This window comes from Macaca nemestrina, chromosome Y (assembly GCF_043159975.1).
Source record: "Macaca nemestrina isolate mMacNem1 chromosome Y, mMacNem.hap1, whole genome shotgun sequence".
NCBI lineage: Eukaryota > Metazoa > Chordata > Mammalia > Primates > Cercopithecidae > Macaca > Macaca nemestrina.
In genome coordinates, this window is record NC_092146.1 from 2,117,958 (window position 1) to 2,145,211 (window position 27,254).

At 45.7% G+C, this 27,254-nt stretch overlaps 1 protein-coding gene and 1 long non-coding RNA gene across 27 annotated transcripts in view; one reads left to right on the forward strand and one right to left on the reverse strand.

Moving 5' to 3' along the window:
- The window catches only part of LOC105478061 (uncharacterized), a 47,275-nt gene extending 35,657 nt beyond the window's left edge, over positions 1 to 11,618 (reverse strand). The window contains exons 1-5 of one of the 3 annotated variants that reach the window (XR_011618530.1): positions 11,547 to 11,618; positions 9,934 to 10,052; positions 8,842 to 9,009; positions 5,217 to 5,311; positions 1,913 to 2,878 (exon numbers count right to left, since the gene is read on the reverse strand). This is a non-coding gene — a long non-coding RNA (uncharacterized lncRNA). Of the gene's footprint in view, positions 1 to 1,912; positions 2,879 to 5,216; positions 5,312 to 8,841; positions 9,010 to 9,933; positions 10,053 to 11,021; positions 11,445 to 11,546 lie in introns of those variants that run through there. The other 2 variants (XR_011618532.1, XR_011618531.1) reach the window with 2 other exon arrangements.
- Positions 11,619 to 11,866: 248 nt separating this feature from the next.
- The window catches only part of LOC105478064 (circumsporozoite protein-like), a 70,181-nt gene continuing 54,793 nt past the window's right edge, over positions 11,867 to 27,254 (forward strand). For 5 of the 24 annotated variants that reach the window (XR_011618519.1, XR_011618522.1, XR_011618525.1 and 2 more), the window contains exons 1-6: positions 11,874 to 12,034; positions 19,322 to 19,390; positions 22,258 to 22,302; positions 23,439 to 23,590; positions 26,369 to 26,413; positions 27,015 to 27,118. Coding sequence is in view for 9 of the 24 variants with exons in the window: in XM_071089453.1 (XP_070945554.1) it covers positions 23,558 to 23,590; positions 26,369 to 26,413; positions 27,019 to 27,118 (178 nt within the window). In the remaining 15 variants the exon portion in view is untranslated. Of the gene's footprint in view, positions 12,035 to 18,183; positions 18,228 to 19,285; positions 19,391 to 22,257; positions 22,303 to 23,438; positions 23,591 to 26,368; positions 26,414 to 27,014; positions 27,119 to 27,254 lie in introns of all 24 variants that reach the window. The other 19 variants (XM_071089456.1, XM_071089457.1, XM_011735030.3 and 16 more) reach the window with 12 other exon arrangements.

Below are 27,254 nucleotides of genomic sequence, written 5' to 3' on the forward strand. Positions count from 1 at the left end.
AATGCAGCCCAGCAGTTCTCAGCCTCATTTTATCCAGCTCCTATTCAAGATGGAGTTGCTCTGGTTCAAATGCCTCTAACAAGAGAACATGTTGGGGTGGGCGTGGTGGCTCACACCTGTAATCCCAGCACTTTGGGAGGCCGAGGCGGATCATTTGAGGTCAGGGGTTCGAGACCAGCCTGGTCAACATAGTGAAACCCTGTCTCTACTAAAAATACAAAAAATTAGCTAGGCATGGCGGCGGGCGCCCGTAATCCCAGCTACTCAGGAGGCTGAGGCAGGAGAACCTCTTGACCGGAGAGGCGGAGCTTGCAGTGAGCCAAGATCGCACCATTGCACTCCAGCCTGGGGGACAAGAGCGAAGCTCTGTCTCAAAAAAAAAAAAAAAAAAGGGAGAGAGAATGTGTTCGTCATGTACTTCCTTGGCCAAGAACCTATGTGTGAGTCTAATAGTGAGAAAAACCTAGCACCATTCACTCCGTCTTGCTTCTTACCTCACAAGCTAACTGCGTTTGCTCATTCCTACAAATAGGCCAAGCTAATCATGAATTCAGATTATGGTTTAACTTTAAAGCAAGAATGATCATAGTCCCTTCCCAAAAATAACCCCCAAGGGGATCAGGAGGATGTACACAGAAGGAAAAATGCTATGTCAAAGATTTGTAAGAGCACTGTGACCTGACCAAGGACGAGGAAGTTCCACAAGGCCCCCTGGACCATAACAGCCGCCCAGATGTCTACGATCATTGCTCACCTCCTGCCCTCTATCACCCTCCCTCTCCCCCCAGCATAAAAGGAGCCTAAAATTCTATTAAGATGGTTCTTTCAACCCAAATGCCCATCAGTGATAGACTGGATAAAGAAAATGTGGCACATATACACCATGGAATACTATGCAGCCATAAAAAAGAATGAGTTCATGTCCTTTGCAGGGACATGGATGAAGCTGGAAACCATCTTTCTCAGCAAACTAACACGGGAACAGAAAACCAAACACCACATGTTCTCACTCATAAGTGGGAGGTGAACAGTGAGAACCCATGGACACAAGGAGGGGAACATCACACACCGGGGCCTGTTGCGGGGTGGGGGGCAAAGGGAGGGAGAGCATTAGGATAAATACCTAATGCCTGTGGGGCTTAAAACCTAGATGACAGGTTGATGGGTGCAGCAAACCACCATGGCACATGTATACCTATGTAACAAACCTGTACATTCTGCACATGTATCCCAGAACTTAAAGTATAATAATAATTTTTTTTTTAAAGATGGCTTTTTAGGACGGCACTCTTCTGTCTTCTCGACTTGCTGGTTCTTCAAAATAAAGCTGCTGTCCTTACCTTCACACCTTGTCTATACACTTACTGGCTGTCATGCAATGCGTGGAGCAAGCTTTAGACGCGACGATGGGAGTGTGAAGGGGGTGGTCACATGTGGAAGGAGACAGAAGGAAAGGTGGAGAGAATTGGGCAAGTGGGCAAGGTACCTGGCACAGCTGACCATTTTGTGTGATTCTGGGACAGAGAGAAGTGATGGTAGGTAATCTCCCAAAACTGTTTGGCAGCAGAGAGACCTGCTCCTTCCCCCAGCCGGCTCCGAGGCACTGCCTTCCTGCACAATGCACAGTAGCCCCCCTTATCTGTGGTTTTGCTTTCTGTGGTGAAAGAGTTTGGATATTTGTCCCTGTCAAATCTCACGTCAAATTGTCATGCCCAATGCTGGAGGTGGGCCTGGTGGCAGGTGTTTGGGTCATGGGGGCAGATTCCTCATGGCTTATGTCTGTCCTCACAATAGTGGGTTAGTTCTTGCCAGATCTGGCTGGTTCAGTGTTGTGGCACCTCTCACCACCCCCGAGTTGCTCCTGTTTTTCTCGTGTGATATGCTCACCCCCACTTCATCTTTCACCATAACTGGAAGCTTCCTGAGGCCCCCCAGAAGCTGAGCAGATGCTGGTGCCGTGCTTTCTCCACAGCCTGCAGAACCGTGAGCCAATGACACCTTTTGTGTGTGTGTGTGTGTGACGGGAGTCTTGCTGTCGCCCAGGCTGGAGTGCAGTGGCACGATCTCAGCTCACTACAACCTCTGCCTCCCAGATTCAAGAGATTCTCCTGCCTCAGCCTCCTGAGTAGCTGGGATTACAAGTGCCCACCACGACCCCGACTAATTTTTTGTATTTTTGGTAGAGACAGGGTTTCACCATGTTGGCCAGGCTGATCTTAAACTCCTGACCTCAAGTGATCCTCCCGCCTCAGCCTCCCAAAGTGCTGGGATGACAGGCGTGAGTCTCCGTGCCCAGCCCACTTCTTTTTTTTCATATAAATTACCCAGTCTCTGGTATTTCTTTGCAGCAATGCAAGAACAGCCTACAACATGTGGTTTCCGTTATCACTGGTCAACTATAGGCTGAAAATACTAAGATATTTCAAGAGAGAGACTGAGACACACACATGAAAGAGAGAAAGAGCACACCACATTCACATAACTTTTACTACAGTATATTGTTATAATTGTCCTATTTCATTATGAGTCTGTTGTTCATTTTTCACTGTGCCTAATTCATAAATTAAACTTTATCATCATAGGTTTGTTTGTATAAGAAAAGAAACAGGCTGGCCGCAGTGGCTCACACCTGTACACCCAGCACTCTGGGAGGCGGGTTGATCACCTGAGCTCAGGAGTTTTAGACCAGCCTGACCAACATGGCAAAATCCCATCTCTATTAAAAATACAAAAAAATGAGCCAGTTGTGGTGGCAGGCAGCTGTAATCCCAGCTACTTGGAAGGCTGAGGTGGGAGAATTGCTTGAACCCGGGAGGTGGAGGTTGTCGAGAGCCGAGATCACACCATTGCATTCCAGCCTGGGTGACAGAGCAAGACCCTGTCTCAAAGAAAAATAAAAAATAAAAATAAATAAATAAAACATACTAAAGGAAATAAAAATATTTTATCTCAAAATATATTTCTTTAATATATTGGGGAGTACTCCTGAAATGCTATCTTTCCACTTCTCGAAAGAAGACATTCATGTGGCCAAAAAAAAAAAAACATATGGAAAAACCTGAACACCGCTGATCATCAGAGAAATGCAAATCAAAGCTAATGACGAGACACCATCTCACACTAGTCAGAATGGCGATTATTAAAAAGTCAAAAAACAACAGGTGCTGGTGAGGTTGTGGAGAAACAGGAACACTGTTACACTGTTGGTGGGAGTGTAAATTAGTTCAACCACTGTGGAAGACAGTGTGGCGATTCCTCAGAGACCTCAAGGCAGAATTACCCTTTGACCCAGCAATCCCATTACTGGGTATGTACCCAAAGGAAAAATCATTCTATCATAAAGATCCATGCATGCGTATGTTCACTGCAGCACTGTTCACAATAGCAAAGACACAGAATCAACCTGAATGCCCATCAATGATAGGCTGGGTAAAGAAAATGTGGTGGCCAGGCACAGTGGCTCACGCCTGTAATCCCAGCACTTTGGAAGGCCAAGGCGGGCAGATCACTTGAGGTCAGGAGTTCAAGACTAGCTTGGCCAACATGGTGGAACCCCGTCTCTACCAAAAATACAAAAATTTGCTTGGTGTGATGGCGGGTGCCTGTAATCCCAGCTACTCGGGAGGCTGAGGCAGGAGAATCGCTTGAATCTGGGAAGCAGAGGTTGCAATGAGCTGAGATTGCACCACAGCACTCCAGCCTGGGTGACAGAGCAAGATTCCATTTCAAAAAGAAAAAAAGAAAAAAGAAAATGTGGTACATATACACCATGGAATACTATGCAGCCATACAAAAGCATGAGTTTATGTCCCTTGCAGGAACATGGATGGAGGTGGAAGCCGTTACCCTCAGCAAACTAATGCAGGAACACAAAATAAAATACTGCATGTTCTCACTCATAAGTGGGAGCTGAAGAATGAGAGCACAGGGAGGAGAACACACACTGGGGACTGTGAAAAGCTCGGGGGTAAGGGGAGGGAGAGCCTCAGGAAGAATAGCTAACAGATGCTGGCTTAATACCTGAGTGATAGGTTGATCTGTGCAGCAAACCACCATGGCACATGTTTACTTAGGTAACAAACCTGCACATTCTGCACATGCACCCTTGAATTTTAAATTAAAGGTGAAGGAAAACAAAAAAGAAGAAACACTGTCTTTTGTGGGGGAACCCTGCGTCTGTTGATCTGTAGAGGGTCTACTGTAAGGCGGCCAGCCCTTCTCTTGTCTGGATTAGACAGTCAGCTGTAAAGTGACCAACTCTTCTCTTGTCCGGATCTAGGAGAGATTAACTGAGAGTATGGAGCTTTTAAAGACCTGAAAAGAAATATTCACCATCTCTTCTCTCTGGGGGCTTCTACCTGTGAAGTTGCATCTACATAACGAGCCCACTTTTGCTAGCAAAGCCTTTTCCTTTCTCCCTCCCATAACCTGTCTTGCAGCTAAAACTTGGTTTCGGCTGTGCTCCGAGTCTGCATTCTTGTTTTTTATTTTGTTGTATTTTGAGATAGGGTCTCAGTCGCCCAGGCTGGAGTGCAGTGGTGCAATTACATCTCTGCAGTCTCCACCTCCCAGGCTCAAGCAATCAGCATGCCTGGCTAATTTAAAAAAAAAAAAAAAAATGGGGAGGCGGGGGAGGTGGGCACTGTGGCTCATGCCTGTAATCGCAGCACTTTGGGAGGCTGAGGCACAGGAATCACCTGAGGTTAGGAGTTTGAGACCAGCCTGGCCAACATAGTGAAACCCTGTTTCTACTAAAAATACAAAAATTAGCCGGGTGTGGTGGCGCACACCTGTAAACCCAGCTACTTGGGAGGCTGAGGCAGGAGAATTGCTTGAACTCAGGAGACGGAGGTTGCAGTGAGCTGAGATCACACCACTGTACTCCAGCATGGACGACAGAGCTAGACTCTATCTCAAAAAAAAAAATTTTTTGTGTAGAGATGAGACCACACTTAGTTGCCTAGGCTGGTCTTGAACTCCTAGCCTCAAAGCAATCCTCCTGCCTTGACCTCCCAAAGACATTACAGGCATGAGCCACTGTGCCTGGCCCTGGAAGAGGAGAGAAGGTCTGAAAAGCTTTTCTACTCGTCGAGCAATGGCATTTGCAGGTGGCACATTGAAGAGGTAATTAGGTTATTAAGTGGAATTAATGTCTCTGGAAGGAAGGGGCTAGCTATTGTGGGACTGTGGCCCCCTTGTTTTTCTTGAGCACATACCTTCTCTCCTCGTCCACTTTCTCTCCAAGCTATGAACCAGAATGAAGCCCTCATCAGATTCAGCTGCTCCACCTTGGACTTCCCAGCCACCACAACTGCAAGTTAAAAACACCCTCTATTTTTAATAAGCTACTCAGTCTGTGGTATTCTGTGATAGCAACAGAAAACAGACTAAAACACACCCTTTCTACTTCTAGTGCTGACCAACACTTTCTCCTTGTCACAAAGGCTGGATGTGATGCCCTCCGTCACCCTCAGGGAGGGAGGGGTCTCCTCTTCATTAAATATGGCAGTGGTCAGGCCAGATGCAGTGGCTCATGCCTGTAATCCCAGCACTTTGGGAGGCCAAGGCAGATGGATCACTTGAGGCCAGGAGTTTGAGACCAGCCTGGCCAACATGGTGAAACCCAGTCTCTACTAAAAATACAAAAATTAGCTGGGCATGGTGGTGCATGCCTGTACTCCCAGCTACTCAGGAGGTTGAGGCAAGAGAATCACTTGAACCGGACAGGCAGAGGTTGCAGTGAGCCAAGATTGCATCACTGCACTCTAGCCTGGGGGACAGAGGAAGACCTTGTATTAAAAAAAAAAAAAATTCTATCTATCTATCTATCTATCTATCTATCTATCTATCTATCTATCTATCTATCTATCTATCTATCTGGGGGACAGAGGAAGACCTTGTATTAAAAAAAAAAAATTCTATCTATCTATCTATCTATCTATCTATCTATCTATCTATCTATCTATCTATCTATCTATCTATCTATCTATCTATCTATCTATCTATCTATCTATCTATCTATCTATCTATCTATCTATCTATCTATCTATCTATCTATCTATCTATCTATCTATCTATCTATCTATCTATCTATCTATCTATCTATCTATCTATCTATCTATCTATCTATCTATCTATCTATCTATCTATCTATCTATCTATCTATCTATCTATCTATCTGATTGTGGTCAGAAACAAGTAAATGTAGGGAAGCCATAAACTCAGTAATGAACTAGACTCCTTTTAGGGAGATTAGGCTGTTCCTGGTGTGTGCTATCAGAAATTCTGAAATATTCCTTGAATGCCTCTCAGAGTGATACAGTTGACCACAAACCTCCCCCATCTGCTATATCTACTTGTCTTGTCCCCCGAAATTGTTTTCTCCTTGCTTTGCTTTTCCTGATGGGGTCAGGAAACATTTCACCCGGAACTGTGGCATTTGAGAAAACAATGTAAGTAAGAAGGTCACTTTCACCTTACCCTCACGGGTCTTCCTTAACGTAGGTCATAAAAGCTCAGAAGGACTCTCTGATCTTACCCTGAAGCAGGTCACGGGACCCCCACTCCAGAGGTCCCCTCCCTATACCAGGAGGAAGAGAATATCCTTAACTCTGAACACGCAGGGACGCAGAAGAATCTGAACAAACAGGCCCTGCTAAGTTCCCGCAGTTTATTCTCATTAGATCAGATCCTTTTGCCAGAGGTGTGTAAACCAGAGCCACTCCATCTTGAATAGGGGCTGGGTAAAATGAGGCTAAAACCTACTGGGCTGCATTCCCAGATGGTTAAGGCATTCTAAGTCACAGGATGAGATAGGAGGTTGATACAAGATACAGGTCAGAAAGGCCTTGCTGATGAAACAGGTTGCAGTAAAAAAAAAAAAAAAAAAAAAAAGCCGGTCAAATCCCACCAAAACCAAGATAGCCACAAGAGTGACCTCTGGTCATCCTCACTGCTACACTCCCACCAGCGCCATGACAGTTACAAATGCCATGGCAACATCAGGAAGTTACCCTACATGGTCTAAAAACGGGAAGCATGAATAATGCACCCCTTGTTTAGCATATACACAGAAATAACCATAAAAATGGGCAACCAGGAGCCCTCGGGGCTGCTCTGTCTATGGAGTAGCCATTCTTTATTCCTTTTGTTTCCTAATAAACTTGTTTTCACTTTACTCTGTGGACTCACCCTGAATTCTTTCTTGCTTGAGATCCAAGAACCCTCTCTTGGGGTCTGGTTCGGGACCCCATTCCTGTCACACTTGTCCAATAATCACACTTCTCCATCACTGTTCACTCTTCATTAAAACTAAGCATATCACATCTGTAATCCCAGCACTTTGGGAGACCGAGGCAGGTGGATCAACTGAGGTCAGGAGTTCGAAACCAGCCTGGCCAACATGGTGAAACTCCGTCTCTACTAAAAATATAAAAATTAGCCAGACGTGGTGGTGCTTGCCTATAGTCCCGGCTACTCGGGAGGCTGGGGCAGGAGGATCGCTTGAACCCACGAGGTGGAGGTTGCAATGAGCCGAGATCACGCCATAGAACTCCAGCCTGGGCGACAGAGTGAGACTCCATCTCAAAAAACAAACAAACGAACAAACAAAAAACCAAAACCGAAGCACAAAAATACTCAGATTTCCCTATTTATTTCTTATGATGGCTTCCATGTCACATAAAACCTAAATACATGGACCTGCTTTTCTCTTGCTATTCTGTTTTTGTTCTAGGGGCCTTAGTCATAAAGCCGATGATGGGTGAAGAAAAACATTTCTCTCTCCCTGCTACCCTGCCATTACGACAGGCCACAGGCAGCACTTCCAGCTGCTCCGTGGATGTGCTGCAACTTGAATTTGAACTTATTTCAAGTTCTTTGCCTTCAGAATGGTCAGGAATAGAGACCATCTTCCAGGTGAAGCACAGCCCCATCATGTCAACAGGTTTAGACGCAATGACACTGGAGAGGCTTGACTGCTGAAAGTGAAGAAGGAAAGTGCTTCCTAGGATAGGGTTTGTAAAGGAGCTTAAATTAGTGATGTTTCCTTGCATCCGGTCCATGCCAATGTGCAATTCCATTTTGTTTCTCTTTTTACAGAAAAGGCTGGCCCCTGACTCTCTGGAATTGTATGCATGAGATATTTCTCCTGAACCTACAGCGACTCAAATTCCCATGACTCAAAGGCAGAATCTGTGAAATTTTACTGTCTGATCTGGGAACAGTTTCTAGGGTGTCATTGTCATCGGTTGATTGGATTTTGAGTTGACCCCCAAAAATTCAGATAAAGAACATGTGTCTGAGCAGCTCTGGTAGGCTGTGCCCCCTTTTTTTTTTTTTCTTTTGAGATGGAATATTGCTCTGTTGCCCAGGCTGGAGTACAGTAGTGTGATCTGAGCTCACTTCAACATCTGCCTCCCAGGTTCAAGTGATTCTCCTGCCTCAGCCTCCTGAGTAGCTGGGATTACAGGCACTCACCACCATGCCCAGCTAATTTGTGTATTTTTAGTAGAGACGGAGTTTCACCATTTTGGCCAGGCTGGTCTCGAACTCCTGACCTCAGGTGATCCACCCACCTCAACCTCCCAAAGTACTGGGATTACAGGCACGAGCCACCGAGCCCGGCCTGCCCTTCTTTTCTTGCATGTCTTTGGCTGGTATTTAGCATGCGAACATGGCATCACTGATACTGTACTAGCCAGCTGAAAAGACGCATACACAGGCTCACACATCAAGTTATTGCCAAATTAATTATTGCTGTAAAAATGCTTTGTACCACTGAGGGGACACAGATCATGAAATTTCCAATGTATGAACTCTAGGCTACCAAATACTGCTTACCTTTGGGCGCTGTGAACCGCGAGGAAAATTCCAGTGATCTGGGGGCAGTCACAAGGCAAAGTGGTCCAAATGGCCTGAACTCAGAATCAAAGAGCCCTTCGTTTTGATCCCAGCCCACTGCTAATGAACTCTATGGCCCTGTGTTGTTTTCTTCTCAGCAGACATGAGCTAATAAGTCCAATATCCATGTATCACAATTATTTCCCAGTGAATCAACACATAGAAAGTTATACGACAATACAAAAATGTCAGGTAAAAATTTACTTGTTTGTCCATCAATCCATCTATTCACCTACTCATCCATCCATTCATCCATCTATTCTTCTACCCACCCATCTATCCAGCTATCTATCCACCTGTCTGTCTGTCCATCCATCTATCCATCCGTCCGTCCATCCATCCATCCATCCATCCATCCATCCATCCATCCATCCATCCATCCATCCATCTATCCATCCACCCACCCACCTACTCATCTATCTCTCTACCCATCCAGCCAGCCAGTAATCTGTCCACCCATCTATCCATCCATTTGTTCACCCATTTATCCATCCATCCACCCACCTACCCATCTATCTCTCTACTCCTCCATCCACCCAGTAATCTGTCCATCCATCTATCCTTCCAACCATCCATCCACCCACCCATCCACTCACCTATCTATCCATCTATCCATAGATCAATCCATTTATCCCCGCTTTCATCCATCCATTTATTCATCTGTCCATTTATCCATCCATTCCTCCACCCACCCATCCATTCATCATTTAGTCATCTATTCATTCATCTATTCATCCACCCACCCATCCATTCATCCATTTATTCACATGTATCCATCCATTCATCCATCCATCCAACTATCTATCCACCCAATCGCCCACTCATCTTTCCATACATCTATCCACTCATCCTCTCATCCATCCACCCATTTGTCTGCCCATTTATTCATTCATCCAGCCATCTATCTCTTTATCCATCCTTACAGCAAGTGATCCACCCATTCGTGCATGCAGATGGCTGTCTGTCCATTCATTCATCCATCCACCACTTCCTACCCTCAGACCCATCTATATCCACCCATCATCCACTGACCTCGAAAACTTCATTTGATCGTCTGTGCAGCAGACATGGTGTGTAACGCTCAGACATCTCTTAAGGGTCTTGGTTGTCCACAAGAACCTCACAGGAGGTCTCTAAGTTGGGTTCAGACCCTGGTAATGAAAAACAGAAATAAAAGTGATTTAAAGAAAGCTGATGGAGACCTGACTTTAGCAAACAGTGAGATAAAAATGTACGCCTCTGTCCTGTAAAATAAGTTGGGAGAGTGAGTCTGGGGCTGGCATGGCCATCGTGCTATGTCACCAGCCACCCTGACACCTTTGCTCAACGTGTTCTGCCATGCTTAGAATACAACTTCTGGCTGGGCGCAGTGGCTCATACCTGTAATCCCAGCACTTTGGGAGGCCGAGGTGTGTGGATCATGAGGTCAGGAGTTCGAGACCAGCCTGGCCAACAGGGTGAAACCTTGTCTCTACTAAAAATACAAAAATTAGCCAGGCATGGTGGTGCACACCTGTAATCCCAGCTACTCAGGAGGCTGAGACAGGAGAATCACTTGAACCCAGGAGGCGGAGGTTGCAGTGAGCCAAGAGGGTGCCACTGCACTCCAGCTTGGGCCACAGAGCAAGAATCCATCTCAAAACAAACAAACAACACATACACAACTTCTATCCTGTAGGAGACTTCCTGCTCCAAACTGGCTGCTGGGACTTCAGTCATCACGTCATTATCCCAGGCAGGTTCAGGACGAAGCAAAGACCAAAAAAAAAAAAAAAAGAAAGAAAAAAAAAAAAAAAAGAAAAGTGATTCCGCCTCCAGGAGTGGAGTGCATAGTTTCACTGCTGCAATCCTCAAACCCCTGAGGTGGGCCCTGGGGTGCGGAGCCAGGCCCTCTGGCCTTGCCTGTGTCTGATCCAGGGCCACAGATGGTCTGGGGAAAGACGGTGTCGCCGCAGGTGTCGCCTGGCACAACACAAGACCAGTGTTACCGAAGGGCCCCTGACTCAGCCTGCGGGGGCGAGTCGCCAAGGACCAGGACTCAGCCAGGCCACCCAGATAGGGGTCTTACCCCCAACCCCAAACCACGGCCACAAGTCCTCACTCCCAACCCTGTCTCTGACCTTGTGGCCGAACGTCCTTGGTCCCGCGCAGAGTGGGTATCCGCAGTGTGTCCCAAAGCCCCTCACCCCCGCCATCCCTCTCCACTGAGCGCCCCCAGCTCGGACGCTCCAGAAAGGACCAGGGGCAGTGGCTGCCTGTCGAGGCCTACGCCTTTCTGAGCAGGGAAGGGATTGCACTTTGCACCCCTTGGGGAGCGCCCTGAGCGCCCCGCGAGCAGCGGGAAGAGGGCCCCATAGTTTTCCGAGCAGAGAAGCAGGAAAAGTTTCATTTTCTCCCCGTTGGGGCTGCCTGGGAGGGTGCCTGTTAGGAACAGAGAGGGGACAGCAAGGGCGAGTGCGGAGAGGCCCACACCTCTCCAAGAAGGGCAGTGGTTTCTCTTAGCTCCAGGTAGGGACCACCTCGGGGCGTGCATTTAAGGGGCTGTAAAGAGGGAGGGACCCGCACTTTCCCGGGGGTTGCACTTTGCTCTAGTTGGCGCCGTCCTGGGCGTCCTGGCGACGGGCCTGTGGGCCGGGGGCACTCACAGTTTCCTGAGAAGGGAAGGGGGGGCGTCCCGTGCTCCCCTCGGCGCCGCCTGGGTCACCTCCGCCCGCCCCCTCCCCGGGGCCCCTCCTCCGCCCCCTCCCCGGGGCCCCTCCTCCGCCCCCTCCCCGGGGCCCCTCCTCCGCCCCCTCCCCGGGGCCCCTCCTCCGCCCCCTCCCCGGGGCCCCTCCTCCGCCCCCTCCCCCGCCCCCTCCCCGGGGCCCGGCGTTGCCGCCCCTTCGGTGTGCACGTGGAGGCCGGGGCGGGGCGGGCCAGGCGCAGCCCGGGCTGAGCTTGCAGGGCTGCTCCACTCACCCAACCTCTTCGAGTCCTCCGCGGGCTCAGCCCCACCCGGCTAGTGGGGGAGGTTCTGTCCCGCAGCCTTCGCGGGCGCGCTGCTCTCGGGGACGGTTCCTGCTCGCGTTGGGCGCACCATGGCGCGCTGGGCTGCTGCTCCTCGGCCTGCTCCGCCCTCTGGTGGCCGCCCCTGGTGAGCGAGCGGCGGGATCCGGGTCGGGGGACGCGGTGGGGCGCGGGTCGGGCCTGGAGATCCGCTTGGGGATGTGGGTTGCGGGGTGGTGCACCCCGTTGGGACACCCGGTCCCTGTTCCCTGCCCGGCGGGACGCGCTGTGCCCACGGGGGCCCAGGTCCGGAGGAGGCGCCTACTTTCTCCACAACGCTCTTCCTGGGGCCTAGTGGCAGCCGTTTCAGAGGGAAAGGTCGGCGTTTCTTTTGTAAACCAAAAAGTACCTGGGACAAGTCTCAATACATTTGAGTTAATTTGGCGGAGGTCAGGAAGGAACCCTTTCTCCAAAGGTGATACTGAGGGCTTAGGTATTTAAAGGGGGGGAAGCACGCTGGAGGGGAAAGGAGGAGGAAGGCTCATTTTACCCAATTTACTTGTTGCAAAAGAAAAGGAGCAGGTAGAATAGTCAATTATGTGTTTGTCTTACGCTCACTAAATTGGCACTTTACTAAGATAAGGTCAACAGAGTTGTTGCATTCTTTCTCTGCATCTATCTGCTTGGGAACAGAAGGAAAGACAGCTTTTTGCCTAATTCAGCTTCCAGCTTTATTTATTATTATTATTATTATTATTATTATCATCATCATTATTTTGGCAGAGTGAACTGGGGTTCCAAGTTTTAATTTTCCTTCTACACTTTTCAGAATCGCAAGCTCTTAAATTTAGAGGGACCTGGGGAAGAGGTGGCATCCGATTCACCCCAACCCTGGTGACGTTCTTAGGGATCTCTGCCCCTTTGCATGAGCCCCTCACGTCCCCTGTTATCTCCCCACCGCCCCCCAGGATTCTGGGACCTGGGTCTTGGTTAGGGCAATTGGGGAGGTCTCCCTGGAGCAGCCTCCCGGAGCCACGCCCTGCATCCCGGGCCTAAATTTGGAATTGCTGGGAGCCTGAGACCCGGGGTGGGGGAGGGGAAGGAAAGTTAGAAAAAATGTTCACTCCTGAAAACGTTCAAAAATACTTTGCGGGCCGGGCGCGGTGGCTCACGCTTGTAATTCCAGAACTTTGGGAAGCCGAGGCGGGAGGATCACTTGAGGTCGGGAATTCGAGACCAGCCTGGCCAACATGGTGAAACCCCATCTCTACTAAAAATACAAAAATTAGCTGGGTGTGATGGTGCACATCTGTAATCCCAGCTACTTGGGAGGCTAAGGCACGAGAATCGTTTGAACCCAGGAGGCGGAGGCTGCAGTGAGCCGAGATGGGACCACTGCACTACAGCCTGGTCGACAGAGTGACACTCTGTCTGAAAACAAACAAAAAAAAAATTAGCGGATACAGGCTCCAGGAATTTAAGCCCGTGCGCTGTGCGACAGGTCCCTGTGAAAAGCGACACGTGGGGGTAGAAATGTGCCCCTACCAGATTGTCCGTGTGTGCCAGAGGAGAATTCGGAAAACAGAAAAAATACCGGGAAGGAAGGCTCCCCTGCCATCCCCGACACTGTTACCTTAACAGTGTTTTTCTTTATTTTTTATTTTTGTAGGTACATAGTTGGTGTATATATTTATGAGTCTATGAGATATTTTGATACAGGCTTGCAATAAGCAATAATCACATCATGGAGAATGCAGTATTCATCCCCTCACGCGTTTATCCTTTGCGTAGCGAGCAATTCAATTATACTCTTTAACAACATTTTTCTATCCCCAACCTTTTAAAATAAAACAGGGGAACCTGCTGGCTGTCCTGTGTTATAAATTCCTTTTTCCACTCCCTGGTGCATTTTTGGTCCTTAATATAGTCAGGTTTTTTTTTTTGAGACAGAGTCTAGCTCTGTCGCCTAGGCTGGAGTGCAGTGGTGCAATCTCAGCTCACTGCAACCTCCTTCTCCCGGGTTCAAGCAATACTCCTGCCTCAGCCTCCTGAGTAGCTGGGATTACAAGCACCCACCACCATATCTGGCTAATTTTTGTGTTTTTAGTAGAGATGGGGTTTCACCATGTTGGCCAGGCTGGTCTTGAACTCCTGACCTCTGGTGATCCTCCTGCCTCGGCCTCCCAAAGTGTTGGGATTACAGGGGTGAGCCACCACGCCAGCCTAGTCAGGCTTTTAAGTAGACCGGCTTGCAGGCAGTGTCGTGTCTGGACTGGCCTTACCTGTAGGGTCCAGCCCTACAGGGCTTGGCGGGTGTTCCCCCGTGTGTGGAGACGAGAGATCATAAGAAATAAAGACAAAAGACACATAGATAAAGAGAAAACAGCTGGGCCCAGGGAACCACTACCACCAAGACACCGAGACCGGTAGTGGTAGCGGCCCTGAATGGTTGGGCGCTGATAATTTGTTGTATACAAGACAAGGGGGCAGGGTGAGGAGGGTGAGTCATCCAAGTGATTGATAAGGTCAAGTAGCAGAGAGGGAAGGCAGCATACGTCAACGTTTTCTTCTATACACTTATCATAAAGATCAAAGACTTTAAGACTTTCACTATTTCTTCTACCACTATCTTCTAAGAACTTTAAAGAGGAACCTGGAGTATGGGAGGAACGTGAAAGTGGACAAGGAGCGTTGAAGCATAGCACCACAGGAGGGGGCTTAGGCCGATGACTGCGGGCAGGCCTGGATCATATCCAGCCTTCCACAAGAAGCTGGTGGAGCAGTGTTCCCTGGCTCCTAAAGGAAAGGAGACTCCTTTTCGTGGTCTGCTAAGTAACGGGTGCCTTCCTAGGCACTGGCATTACCGCTTGACCAAGGAACCCTCAAGCGACCCTTATGCGGGTGTGATAGAGGGCTCACCTCTTGCCTTCTAGGTCACTTGTCACAATGTCCCTTCAGCACCTGACCCTATACCCCCCGGTTATTCCTTGGTTATATGAGTAATACAACAAAGAGTAATATTAAAAGCTAATGATTAGTAATATTTATACTAGTGATTGATAATGTCCATGATCATCTCTATGTCTAATTTATATTACAACTATTCTTATTCTAACCGTTTTCTTTATTACACTGAAACAGTTTGTGCCTTCAGTTTCTTGCCTCGGCATCTGGGTAATCCTCCACCCACACTTACCAGGGCTGAATATATTTAGGATTAAAAGCCTGCATGCCCGGCTCTGGGGAAGACAGAGGAGGCCGGGTTTGCTCAGCAAAATTTCTTCTTAATAGTATGTAACTCAGCCTAGAGCATCTCTTAGGAGTCCGGCCCTCTATGTTTAAGGAGGAATTGCTAATGGCTTTCCACATTTCAAAAAATGTGCCCTGGGCATCCTAGAAATTGTGCTTTCAATTGGTAGAGATTAGAGACAGTGAGGCCTGCTCCATAGGGGGAACCTTAGAGGAGCTGGCAGCCTGCAGGGGAGGTTCCGAACAGGGCTTCATGTTTTTCCGTTTTCTTTATTTTTTATTTATTTAATTTATTTATTTTGAGACAGAGTCTTGCTCCGTTGCCCAGACTGGAGTGCAGTGGCGCAATCTGGGCTCACTGCACTCTACACCTCCTGGGTTCCAGGGATTCTCCTGCCTCAGCCTCCCAAGTAGCTGGGATTAAAGGTGCCCACCACCACGCCCGGCTAATTTTTGTATTTTTAGTAGAGACAGGGTTTCACCATGTTGGCCAGGCTGGTCTTGAACTGCTGACCTCAACTGATCCACCTGCCTTGGCCTCCCAGATTTTTTTAAATTAATTTTTTTATTTCCATAGGTTATTGGGGAACACATGGTGTGTGGTTACATGAGGAAGGTCTTTGGTGATGATTTGTGAGATTTTGGTGCACCCATCACCCGAGCGGTATACACGGCACACTATTGGTAGTCTTTTATTCCTCACCTCCTTCCCACCCTTTCCCCGTGATTCCCCAAAGTCCATTGTGTCATTCTTATGCCTTTGCATCCTCACAGCTTAGCTCCCACATGTGAGTGAGAACACACGATGTTTGGTTTTTCATTCCTGACTTACTTCACTTAGCATAATAGACTCCAATCCCATCCAGGTCGCTGTGAATGACATTCCTTTTCATGGCTGAGTAGTATTCCTTTGCATATACATACCACAGTTTCTTTACCCACTTGTTGATTGATGAGCATTTTGGTGGGTTCCACATTTTTGCAATTGCAAATTGTGCTGCTTTTAAAATGCGTGTGCAAGTATTTTTTTCATAGGATGACTTCTTTTCCACTATGGAAAACAGTATGGAAGTTCCTTAAAGAACTGAGAGTACAACTACCATTTGACCCAGCAATCCCGCTACTGGGTATTTTCTCTTTTCTTCTTAACTGTCCTTCCTTCTTCCTGGCAGGCTACCACCGTAGACATGATGGCTCTGTAGGGTTTTATCGGCTGCATTTGTTCCCAAGCCACCTGCAGAAAGGGTTTTTCTCTTGTCTCTCTGCAAATTCATTTCTTCATCCTTCATGCATTCCTTCCTTCCTTTGCACCTACGGTGTGCTTGGGGTCAGGAAAATATATCCAAGGGAGTTCTGGTGGCCTAAGAATTCTGTTTCCTGGAGAAGAAAGGCATGTAACAGGCAGACAGGCGATAGGGCGACAGGGACCACCATACTTGCATCAATAACGATGATTTGCAGGAGTGTTGGTTTCTGTGTAGCCCCTCGAGTTTCCTTCATGGAAGCCTCCTTATTCGCCCTTCCCAATTGAAAAGTGCCTCAACTGTAGTTGGGATTTGAAAAGCTTGAAACTAGATGGCCCCTCTGACATCATGGTAAATTGTCACATCAGTTTGTGGGGCATAGCTGGGTTGGGAAAGCCACTTCTTGGACACCCTCTAGCCTAAATGTGATGACAGTCATCTGTCTCCACCTCTTAGGGTCTCCCTCAAAAAAGCTGTTGGGGACGTGGGAGGAGAGGATGGTGGGATGAGGAATCAGCAGGAGGGACTTGTGTGCAGGGAGAGTTGGAATTCCAACCTGGTACTGGTGGCACAATTGATTTAATACATTTTTTCTCTCTCCTCTCTCGTGCTCTCTCTCCTTTCTCGCTCTCTATTCTCTCTCCTCTCTTCTCTTTCCTCTCTCTCCTCTCCCCGTCTCTCTTCTCTTTCTCCTCTCTCTTCCCTCTCTCCTCTCTCTGTCTCCCCCCTCTCTCCTCTCTCCTCCCTCTCTACTCTCTCCCCCTCTCCTCTCTCTGTCTCCCCCTCTCTCTCCTCTCTCCCCCCTCTCTACTCTCTCTCCCCCCCCTCTCTCCCCCTCTCCTCTCTCTCTCCCCCTCTCCTCTCTCTCTCCCCCTCTCCTCTCTCTCTCCCCCTCTCCTCTCTCTCTCCCCCTCTCCTCTCTCTCTCCCCCTCTCCTCTCTCTCTCCCCCTCTCCTCTCTCTCTCCCCCTCTCCTCTCTCTCTCCCCCTCTCCTCTCTCTCTCCCTCTCTCCTCTCTCTCTCCCTCTCTCCTCTCTCTCTCTCCCCCTCTCTTCTCTCTCTCCTCTCTTTCCCCCTTCCCTCTCTCTCCTCTCTCTCCTCTCTGTCTCCCCCCTCCTCTCTCTCTCTCCCCTCTCTCTACTTCCTTCTCTCTCTTCTTTCTCTCTCATCTCTCTCTCCTCACTCTCCTCTCTCTTCTCTCCTCTTTCTCCTCTCTCTCTCTTCTCTCTCTCCTCACTCTCCTCTCCTCTCCTCTTTCCTTTCTCCTCTCTCTCCTTTCTCTCTCTTTTCTCTCTCCTCTTTCCTTCTCATCTCTCTCCTCCTTTCTCTCACCTATCTCTCTCCTCTCTCCCTCTCTCCCCTCTCTCTCCTCTCCCCTCTTCTCTCTCTCCTTTCTCTCTCATCTCTCTCCTCTCTTTCTTCTCTCCTCTCTCCTCTTTCCTCCCTCTCCTCTCTCTCGTCTCCTCTCTCCGCTCTCTCTCTCCTGTGTCTTTCTCCCCTCTATTCTCTCTCTCCTCTCTCTTCTCTCTCTCTCCTCTCTCTTCTCTCTCTCCCGCCTCTCTCTCATCCCCTCTCTCTCTCTCCGTCTCTCTATGTCTGTCTCTCTCTCTCTTACTCCCTCTTTTTCTGTCTCATGCTCATCTTTTACTGTTTTCACCTGAGGGAAGAGTGATGTGAAAATAGGAATTCACTTTTTCTGAAGTGGTTAGAAATGTGGGGCCGTGGTGTGTTCTCCGCCTGTTTTGGGGTCATTCCTTCCTCATTCCTTAGAACGTTGGTATTAACAGCTGATTTCCCTCCTTTAGGGGCTGATTTGAGTTAGCAGATGCCTTTCGTGATGGAGGAAACAGTGAGGAAGTTTTTAAAGTCTCCTCTGTTGCTGGCTTTGCTGATTATCATCGAATTATTATCATTTTCGAGACATCTCTTTTGCATGATAAATGAATTGAGTTTGGACAGTGGAAACAGAGGAAGTACATGTGTTGTTTATTTTTGTTGTTGCATTTTTGATTATTATTATTATTTTTTTACCGGTATGCTGGCTTTTTTTTTTTTTTTTAAGTGTAGTTTCAGAGTCTAACTCTGTGGCCCAGGCTGGAGTGCAGTGGTGCGATCTCAGCTCACTGCAACCTCCGCCTCCTGGGCTTAAGCGATTCTCAGGCCTCAGCCTCCCCAGCAGCTGGGATTACAGGCGCCCACTACCATGCCCGGCTAATTTTTGTCTTTTGGTAAGGGCTGGGTTTTGCCAGGTGGACCAGGCTGGTCTCAAACTCCTAAACTCAAGCTGTGCACTCACCTTGGCCTCCCAAAGTGCTGGGATTATAGATGCGAGCCATCACGCCCAGCCAGTATGCTGGCTTATTTTAAAATGGTTACAGTCTTTGGAACAATGTAAGGCAAATGTGACTCCCCTGACCAGGTCAGACCTCATGGGCATATGACCTGTGCAGTCACACAGGGACCTGTGCTCACAAGGGTGCCACGGTTTATTGCTGTATTGCTGCCATCTTCAAGTTCTTCATAAAGCTGGAACAATGGGTCGCACATTCTCATTTTGCACAGGACCTCCCAAATTCTGGAGGTGGTCTGGACGCCTGATTTAGTTTTCTTTGAAAATACTTGAAGTTAAATCCTGTAGCTGGAAGATGACAGAAGGGAATTGGCAGGAGGCTACGAGTATGGGCATCCCCACCATGACAAAAACAGGGGTCAATTTTTACCTGTTTAGTGAACAGTCTCTATGCAAATTGATATTTCATTTGCTTTTCTGGTCGCTATCGAAATTGGTTTTTCATTTTCTGGTTGCTATCAAAATTGATTTTTCATTTTCTTTTCTGGTCGCTATTGAAATTGATTTTTCATTTTCTGGTCGCTGTGGCAATTGATTTTTCATTTTCTTGACTACAGGCACTGATGATCGCAACTCTCATGTCTTATAAACAGGTGACCCAGCACCCCTTGATCCCCCCAAACCAAAGCCAGATCCAAACCCCAACTGACCTGGTTTCACTGGTAAGAGCCTCTAACCCTACGGGTGGTCTCTATGTTGTTTATTGTAACATTATTTTATACTTATTAATAAGAATATTTATTCACGTTTTCTCATGTCGTTTTCTCATTTCTATCATATGACATTTACTGACAAATACTATTCTATCTAAGTATATAATAAAATACATTAATTTCTTTAATCCCTAACGTTGAAAACATCGTGTCCTCTGACATTTTAGAATTATGAATTACAAAGCCAATTTGAGTCAACTTTATCTATTCTTTTTCATTCCTTTGAAGAGATTTCTGGTATTCAGATTGTCTAGATCAATGCATATGACTACTTTTATAGCTTTTAACCTGGTTGTTTGCTTGCCCCAGAATCGCACCAGTTTGATTTGATACCAGGGTATCTGCAAATGTCTGTGTCTTCAAACCTTTTCCAGTAGCAATGATCACCTACAAAACCTTTGTCGAATAGTGTCATTATTATATCACACTAGTCTTAGTTTCACATCTCTCGTTCTGAAATGTACAAAGCATAATGCATCCCAATGGGCCATGGAGACTGCTTCTTCTGTGTATTGGATGCTTTGGCCTTTATCCTTCAATTCATGGTGCCCGCCACCAGGCCCGGCTCAGTTTTGTATTGTTAGTAGAAACGGGGTTTCACCATGTTGGCCAGGCTGGTCTCCAACTCCTGACCTCATTTGTTCCGCCTGTCTCGGCCTCGCTACCTACTGATGTATAAGCCTTCTTCAGTGATTTATCGATATAAAAGATTACCAGCCACTTATTATGAAAATGGTTTTGCACTTTATTTTTGCCTTTGAATATTTTTAACAGGAATGTTTTACAAGCAGTATGTTTATTTTTTTTAATGGTGTCTTACGTTTGTGTGGGTATCCTGCTTCATGTAACTTTTTCTTTTCCATTTAAATTGGGAATCATTTTGCTGTTGTCTCTTCTCTTGGGAGAAGTAAAACCTTCTTTTTAATTTCGTTTGAATTGTTTATAATCATAGGTTGATTCAAGGAATGGTAATGCGTTTTCAATGTTGAGCTTTTTCTTTTTTTTGTTTTGTTTTGTTTTTTGAGACAGACCCTCAAGTGGCGTGACCTTGGCTCACTGCAGCCTCCACTTCCTGGGTTCAAGCGATTCTTGTGCCTCAGCCTCCCAAGTAGCTAGGATTACAGACATGCACCACAATGCTAGGCAAATTCTTGTATTTTGAGTAGAGACGAGATTTCGCCATGTTAGCCAGGCTGGTCTTGAACCCCTGACCTCAGGTGATCTGCCCACCTCAGCCTCTCAAAGTGCTGGGATTACAGGTGTGAGCCACTGCGCCTGGCCTGAGCTTTTTCTTTGAGATTAGATTTGTCTCTTTCTCTTGTTTCCGTCAATGGGTTTCTAAAGTGTGTTTTCCTTGTTTTTGTTACTCTGAATCCATTTTCGTGTCCACTATTTTTCTGTTTATTTCTGTCACGTAGAAACGATTGTGTATGTATTTTTTTACTATCTATGAAATGATGACCCTTTGTTAAAATCCAATTTTTTTCTCGTCATTTCTGACCTTTTCTAAGCAGTCTGTTATATTATTTGGTAATGAGTTTTAAAAATTTTCCCCGTTCCTGGATTTATATGTTCTCTTTACAGTTTATTTGTAATTCAGTTCTATTGCCTTTGCTAGAAAACTCAGGACAGCTTTTAATACATGGAGTTGTAAATACGGTAGACAGCTTTTTTCCAGACATTAGGGCAAAACCCCAAAGAGATTCACCTTTAAATAAAATAAATCATTTCAAGAAGTGTCTTTCTCTTCTAGTGTGCTTTTTTTCCTGAACACATACGTTCTTATGCTATGAGATTTCTTATTCCTTTCTATACAATATATGTGAAAAATCATGTGCTTTTTATTCATTACTTGTGTATTTTCATATGGTTTTAAAAAAAAGATTCATTTTGATGTAGCCCCTCATGTTTCTTTCATTTGAGCCTCCTTGATCACTCCCAATATAAAATGTGCCTCGACCTTAATTGGGATTTGAAAAGCTTAGAACTAGAAGGCTGGGCCGGGTAAGGTGGCTCACGCCTGTAATCCCAGCACCTTAGGAGGCTGAGGCGGCTGGATCACTTGAGGTCAGGAGTTCAAGATCAGCCTGACCAACATGGAGAAACCCCGCCTCTGCTAAAAATACAAAAATTATCCAGGTGTGGTGGCGTGCGCCTGTAATCCCAGCTACTTGGGAGGCTGAGGCAGGAGAATGGCTTGAACCCGGGAGGCGGAGGTTGCAGTGAGCTGAGATTGCACCACTGCACTCTAGCCTGGGCAAAAGAGCAAAACTCCATCTCAAAAAAAAAAAAAAAAATACAAAAACAAAACAAAGAAACCTAGAAGGCTGGCTTTGAAACTAGCATGAATGTCACATTAGTTTATGGAGCCCAACTGGGTGGGTAGAGCCACTTTTCAGACACAGATCAGAATCTGTCAGTCACGGATCAGATGAGATCACAGTCACCTGCCCTACCTCTTACGGTCCGCTTACCAGGTCAGGTGTTGCGGACCTGGGAGGAGATAATGGGGAATCAATCAGAGAGAGTTGTGTGCAGGTAGATTCTGAGTCCCAGTTGGGTCCAGGCAGCACAGTTGATTTACAAAGGACATTATTTCTCTCTCCCTCTCTCTCTTGCTCTCATCTCTTACTCTTGTCATCTGAAGGAAGAATGATGTGAAAATGGTCAGGAATTTACTTTTTCAAATGACATCCTGGTCAGTGTGATATTCAGAAAGTCTTTAGTCATGTGGGTCTCTGGTGACTTCTCCATCTGTTTCTGAAGTCATTCCTTCCTCAGAACTTGAGAAGTAACAGACCGTTTCCCTCCTTTAGGGGCTGACTTTGACTTAGCAGATGCCTTTGGTGGTGGAGGAAACCGTGAGTAACTCTTTTTTTTTTTTTTTTTTTTTTTTTGAGACGGAGTCTCACTCTGTCACCCAGGCTGGAGTACAGTGGCCGGATCTCAGCTCACTGCAAGCTCTGTCTCCCAGGTTTATGCCATTCTCCTGCCTCAGCCTCCCGAGTAGCTGGGACTACAGGCGCCTGCCACCTCGCCCAGCTAGTTTTTTTGTATTTTGTAGTAGAGACGGGGTTTCACCATGTTAGCCAGGATGGTCTCGATCTCCTGACCTCGTGATCCGCCCGTCTCGGCCTCCCAAAGTGCTGGGATTACAGGCTTGAGCCACCGCGCCCGGCCTCTCTTTTTAAGTCTGGTTACCGACTTGCTTACTGTCACCAAATTACTGTCATTTCCAAAAGACTTATCTCTTTTGCATGACCATGGATTGGGTTTATACAGTGGAAATATTGGAAATATTTGCCTTGTTGTGATTTATTCTTGTTGTTGTTGGATTCTTTTTTCCACCAGTATGCTGGCTTTTATTTTAAAATTGTTACAGTTTCTGGAATGATATAAGGCAAATGTCACTTCCCTGGCCGGGTCAGACTTCATGGGCATGTGACCTGTGCACACAGGGACCTGTGCATACAAGGGCACTATATTGGTGTATTACTCTGTAGCTGCCATCTCGAAATTCTTCATAAAATGGGAACAGTGAGTCTTGCGTTTTCATTTTGCACAGGACCTCTCAAATTCTGGAGGTGGTCTGGACACCTGGCTTAGTTTTCTTTGAAAATACTTGAAAATACTTAAATCCTGTAGCTGGAAGATGATGGAAGGGAATTGGCAAGAGGCTGTGTGTATGGACATCCCCACCATGACAAAAACATAGGCCACTTTTTACCTGTTTAGTGAACAGTCTCTATGCAAATTGATTTTTCATTTGCTTTTCTGGCCACTATGGAAATTGATTTTTCATTTTCTTTTGTGGTTGCTATTGAAATTGATTTTTCATTTTCTTTTCTGGTCACTATCGAAATTGATTTTTCATTTTCTTTTCTGGTCGCTATCGAAATTGATTTTTCATTTTTCTGGTCGCTATGGAAATTGATTTTTCATTTTTTTTTTTGACTGCAAGGCACTGATGATCGCAACTCTCATGTTTTACAAACAGGTGACCCAGCACCGCCTGATCCCCCAAACCAAAGCCAGATCCAAGCCCCAACCGACCTGGTTTCACTGATAAGAGCCTCTAACCCTCCGGGTGGTCTCTATGTCGTTTACCCGGCAGTGATGTTCATGTCATCTGAGAAGAGGAGATTTCAGGTGAGCCTGTTCCTGCTGTTGAATTACAAGGTGATTGCAGTGCTCAAGTAGTGGAAAACCTAGATTTCAAAAATAGTTTTCGGTTTGGATTTTATTTTTCTTTTCTTGATGTCACTTCAAAGATAAACGGAACTTCCAGATAACTGAATAAGAGCTCTTAGATGTAGACTTGCTATGGGGAAAACCATCTCTGTGTTTCCTATGGGGAAGCCAACTTGTTTTAAATAATTAGATTTTTACTGAGTGTTTTTCTTTACATGTTTGTTTAATTTTTAACACAGAACATTATCAAGATGGTCTAAATCCTGTTGACATTTTTATGGTTTTTTGCTGGTAATGTTATTATTGGCATAAGAATATTCCTTGAACATTTTCTTGTGTCATTTAATCATTTGTATCATATGACTTTACATTATTATACTACAATTATACTACATACTTAATTACATACTTTGGTTTCTTTAATCCCTAATTCTGAAGTTATGTTTCTTCTGATGTTTTGGAATTATAAATTACAAAGCAAATGTGACTGCCCTTCATGCACTTTCCTTTATGTTTGAAGATATGTTTCTAGAGTGCAAGTTGTTTAGATCAATGTTTGTGAGTACATTGGTAGCTTCTGACATGGTTTTGAAATTGCCTCAGAATTGCACCAATTTATTTTGATGGCAGCGGGGTGCGCAGATGACCCTTTCCTCACACCATCTCCGATAGTGGTGTTCACCAAAACATCTTTGTCCAATAGTGCAAAATGTCATGCTAACCTTGTCTCAGTTTCATGTCTTTAATTCTGAAACTGGAAACAAAAACAATGCATCAGTGGGCCGTGGACACTTCTTCTGTGTATGGCATAGTGTGGCTTTTATTCTTCTGTTCTAGTATGTCCGCCCTGATTTCTAGTCATTTTTGAATTACTTATAGACAATTAACATTGCCCAGTATATTATGAAAATGTGTTTCCACTTTATTGTTGCCTCTGAAAACATTTTGAACAGAACCATTTACAAGCAAGACTCGAATTTTTCTTTTTTATGTTGTCTTAGATTGGTGTGAGTTTCCACCTTTGTGTACCATGTTTTTCCTTTTAACTTCAGAACCATTTTATCACTGTCTCTCTTCCCTCTTGGGAAAAAGAAAACCATCTTTTTCTTTTCTTTTGAATTACTTACAACTATGAATTGATTTATAGAATGCTAAAATATTTGTAAAACCGAGCATTTTCATTGGGACTCAAATTCTTCTGTGTGCCTTTTTCTCCTGGTGATTTCTTTAAATGGATTTCTAAGGTGTTTTCCCGTCAGTATTGATTTGTTTTGCTGAATACATTTTTATGTGTGCTGTTTTTCTCTCTATTTCTGAACTATAGCAGCATTTTTGTGCATTCTCTCTTACTCTCCACTGAATGATGAACCTTATGAACTCCAATTGTTCTCTCTCCATTTCTTGTATTTCTAAGAAGACCGACATATGATTTATAAGTGATTTTTAAAAATTGTCTGCTTTTCTGTGTTTTTTCATTGTCTTCAGCGTGCATTCGTATTTTTATTGAATTGGCTTTGCTGGAGAACACATGATGGCTTTAAGTATGAGTGAAGAGAGGAGACATTTTTTTATTCCTGATTTCAAGGCAAAAACCTAAAGAGGTTCACCTTTAAATAAAATAAATTGTCTTTGCAAAACCAGATATTCATTTCAAGAAGATCTCTCTATTCTAGTATACTTTATTTTCTAAACATATAATATATAGGTTCTCATCCCGTGAGGCTTCTTCTTTCTTTATACACAATATATTGGAAAAATCATCAGTTTTTTAGTGATTACTAATGTACTGTTGTTACATGGTGTTGAAAAGTGTTGGATTCAAAGTAGCCCCTCATGTTTCCTTCATTTAAGCCTCCTTTTTTCCCCTTCCCCATGTAAAAAGCTCCTGATGGCCAGGAATAGAGGTTCACACATATAATCCCAGCACTCTGAGAGGCTAAGATGGGAGGATCTTTCAAGCCCAGGAGTTCAAGACCGGCCTGGGCAACATAGGAAGACCCCCTCTCTAAAATGAAATAAAAAATTAGCAGGCGTGGTGGCACATACCTCCTGTCCCACCTGCTTGGGAGGCTGAGGCAGGAGGATTGCTTGAAGCCAGGAGGCGGATCCTGCAGTGAGCTGTGGTCAGACCACTGCACTCCAACCTGGGTGACGGAGGAAGACCCTGTCTCAAAACAAAACAAAAACAGTTGCTCTACCTTAATTAGAATTTGAAAAGCTTAGAACTGGAAGGCAGCCTCTGAAATGATCAAGAACATACCTGGTGGGTAGACCCACTTTTTAGACGCTCTCTAGCCCAAATCTGATCACAGTCATTCTTCCTCACCTCTTCGGGTCTCCCTCACAGAAGGCGTTGGGGGTGTCGAACGAGATGATGATGGGATGGGAATAAACAGGAGCAAACAGTGTGCAGGCAAAGTTGGAGTTCCTACTCAGTCCGGGAGCAGAATTGATTTATGAATTTCTTTCTCTCTTTGTGTCTATCTCTTTTTTCTCTTTCTCTTTCTCTCTTCCCCCCAGCCCCACACCCCGACCTTCTGATCTCTAATCTGTTCATGTGAGAGAAGAGTGATGTGAAAATGGTCAGGAATTTGCTTTTTCTAATGAGATCCTGGTGAGAGTCATATTCAGAAAAGTATTTAGTCACATGGGGCTCTGGTGATTTCTCTGTTTATGAGCTCATTCCTTCCTCATTTCTGAGAACTTTGGTGTTAACAGCCCGTTTCCTTTTTGTAGGGGCTGACTTGGACTTCGCAGATGCCTTTTATGGTGGAGGAAATCGTGAGTAGCTCTTTAAAGTCTCCGCTGTTGCTGACTTGCTTGTTATCACTCAATTATTATCATTTGCAAGAGACTTACCTCTTGAGAATGATCAATGGAACTTGTTTGCACCATAGAAACTTAGGGAGTAAGTGTGATGTTGTTGTCTGTTTTTGATGTTGTTGGACTTTTTTTTTTTTTTTTTTTTTTTGCCAGTTCACTTGCTTTTGTTTAGTCTTTGGAATGATGTAAGGCAAATGTGACTCTCTTGGCCATGTGAGGCGCACAGGCATGCGACTTGTGAAGTCACCCAGGGAGCTGTGCTTACAAAGGTGCTATATTGGTTTACTGGTCTGTAGTTACCATGTTGCTCTTCTTCATACAGTTGGGATGAGGGTCCCACATTTTTGTTTTGCACAGGACCTTGCCAATTCTGTCACTGGGCTAGACAGCTGCTTTAGTTTAATTTGATGTTAAACAATGTAGCTGGAAGTGATGGAAGAAAGTTGGCAGGAGGCTGTGTGTATGGTTATCCCTGCCATGACAAGCAGCAAGCTCCAACTTTTACCTGATCTGTCAGCCATCTCTATGCAAATTGATGTTGCATTTTCTTTACTCTAAGACAGTCACAATTGCAACTCTCATTGTCACAAAGAGATGACCCAGCACCTCCTAATTCACCCAAGCCGAAGCCAAATGCAAACCCTAAGCAACCTGGATTCATTGGTAAGTGCTTCTCACTCTATGGGTTGTCTGTATATTGTCCATAGTAGAGTGGCATCCACGTCAGCTGGATGAGAGGCTTTCAGATGAGCATGTGCTTGCTATTAACTCTGTACAGAGTTATTCCATCGGGCAGGGA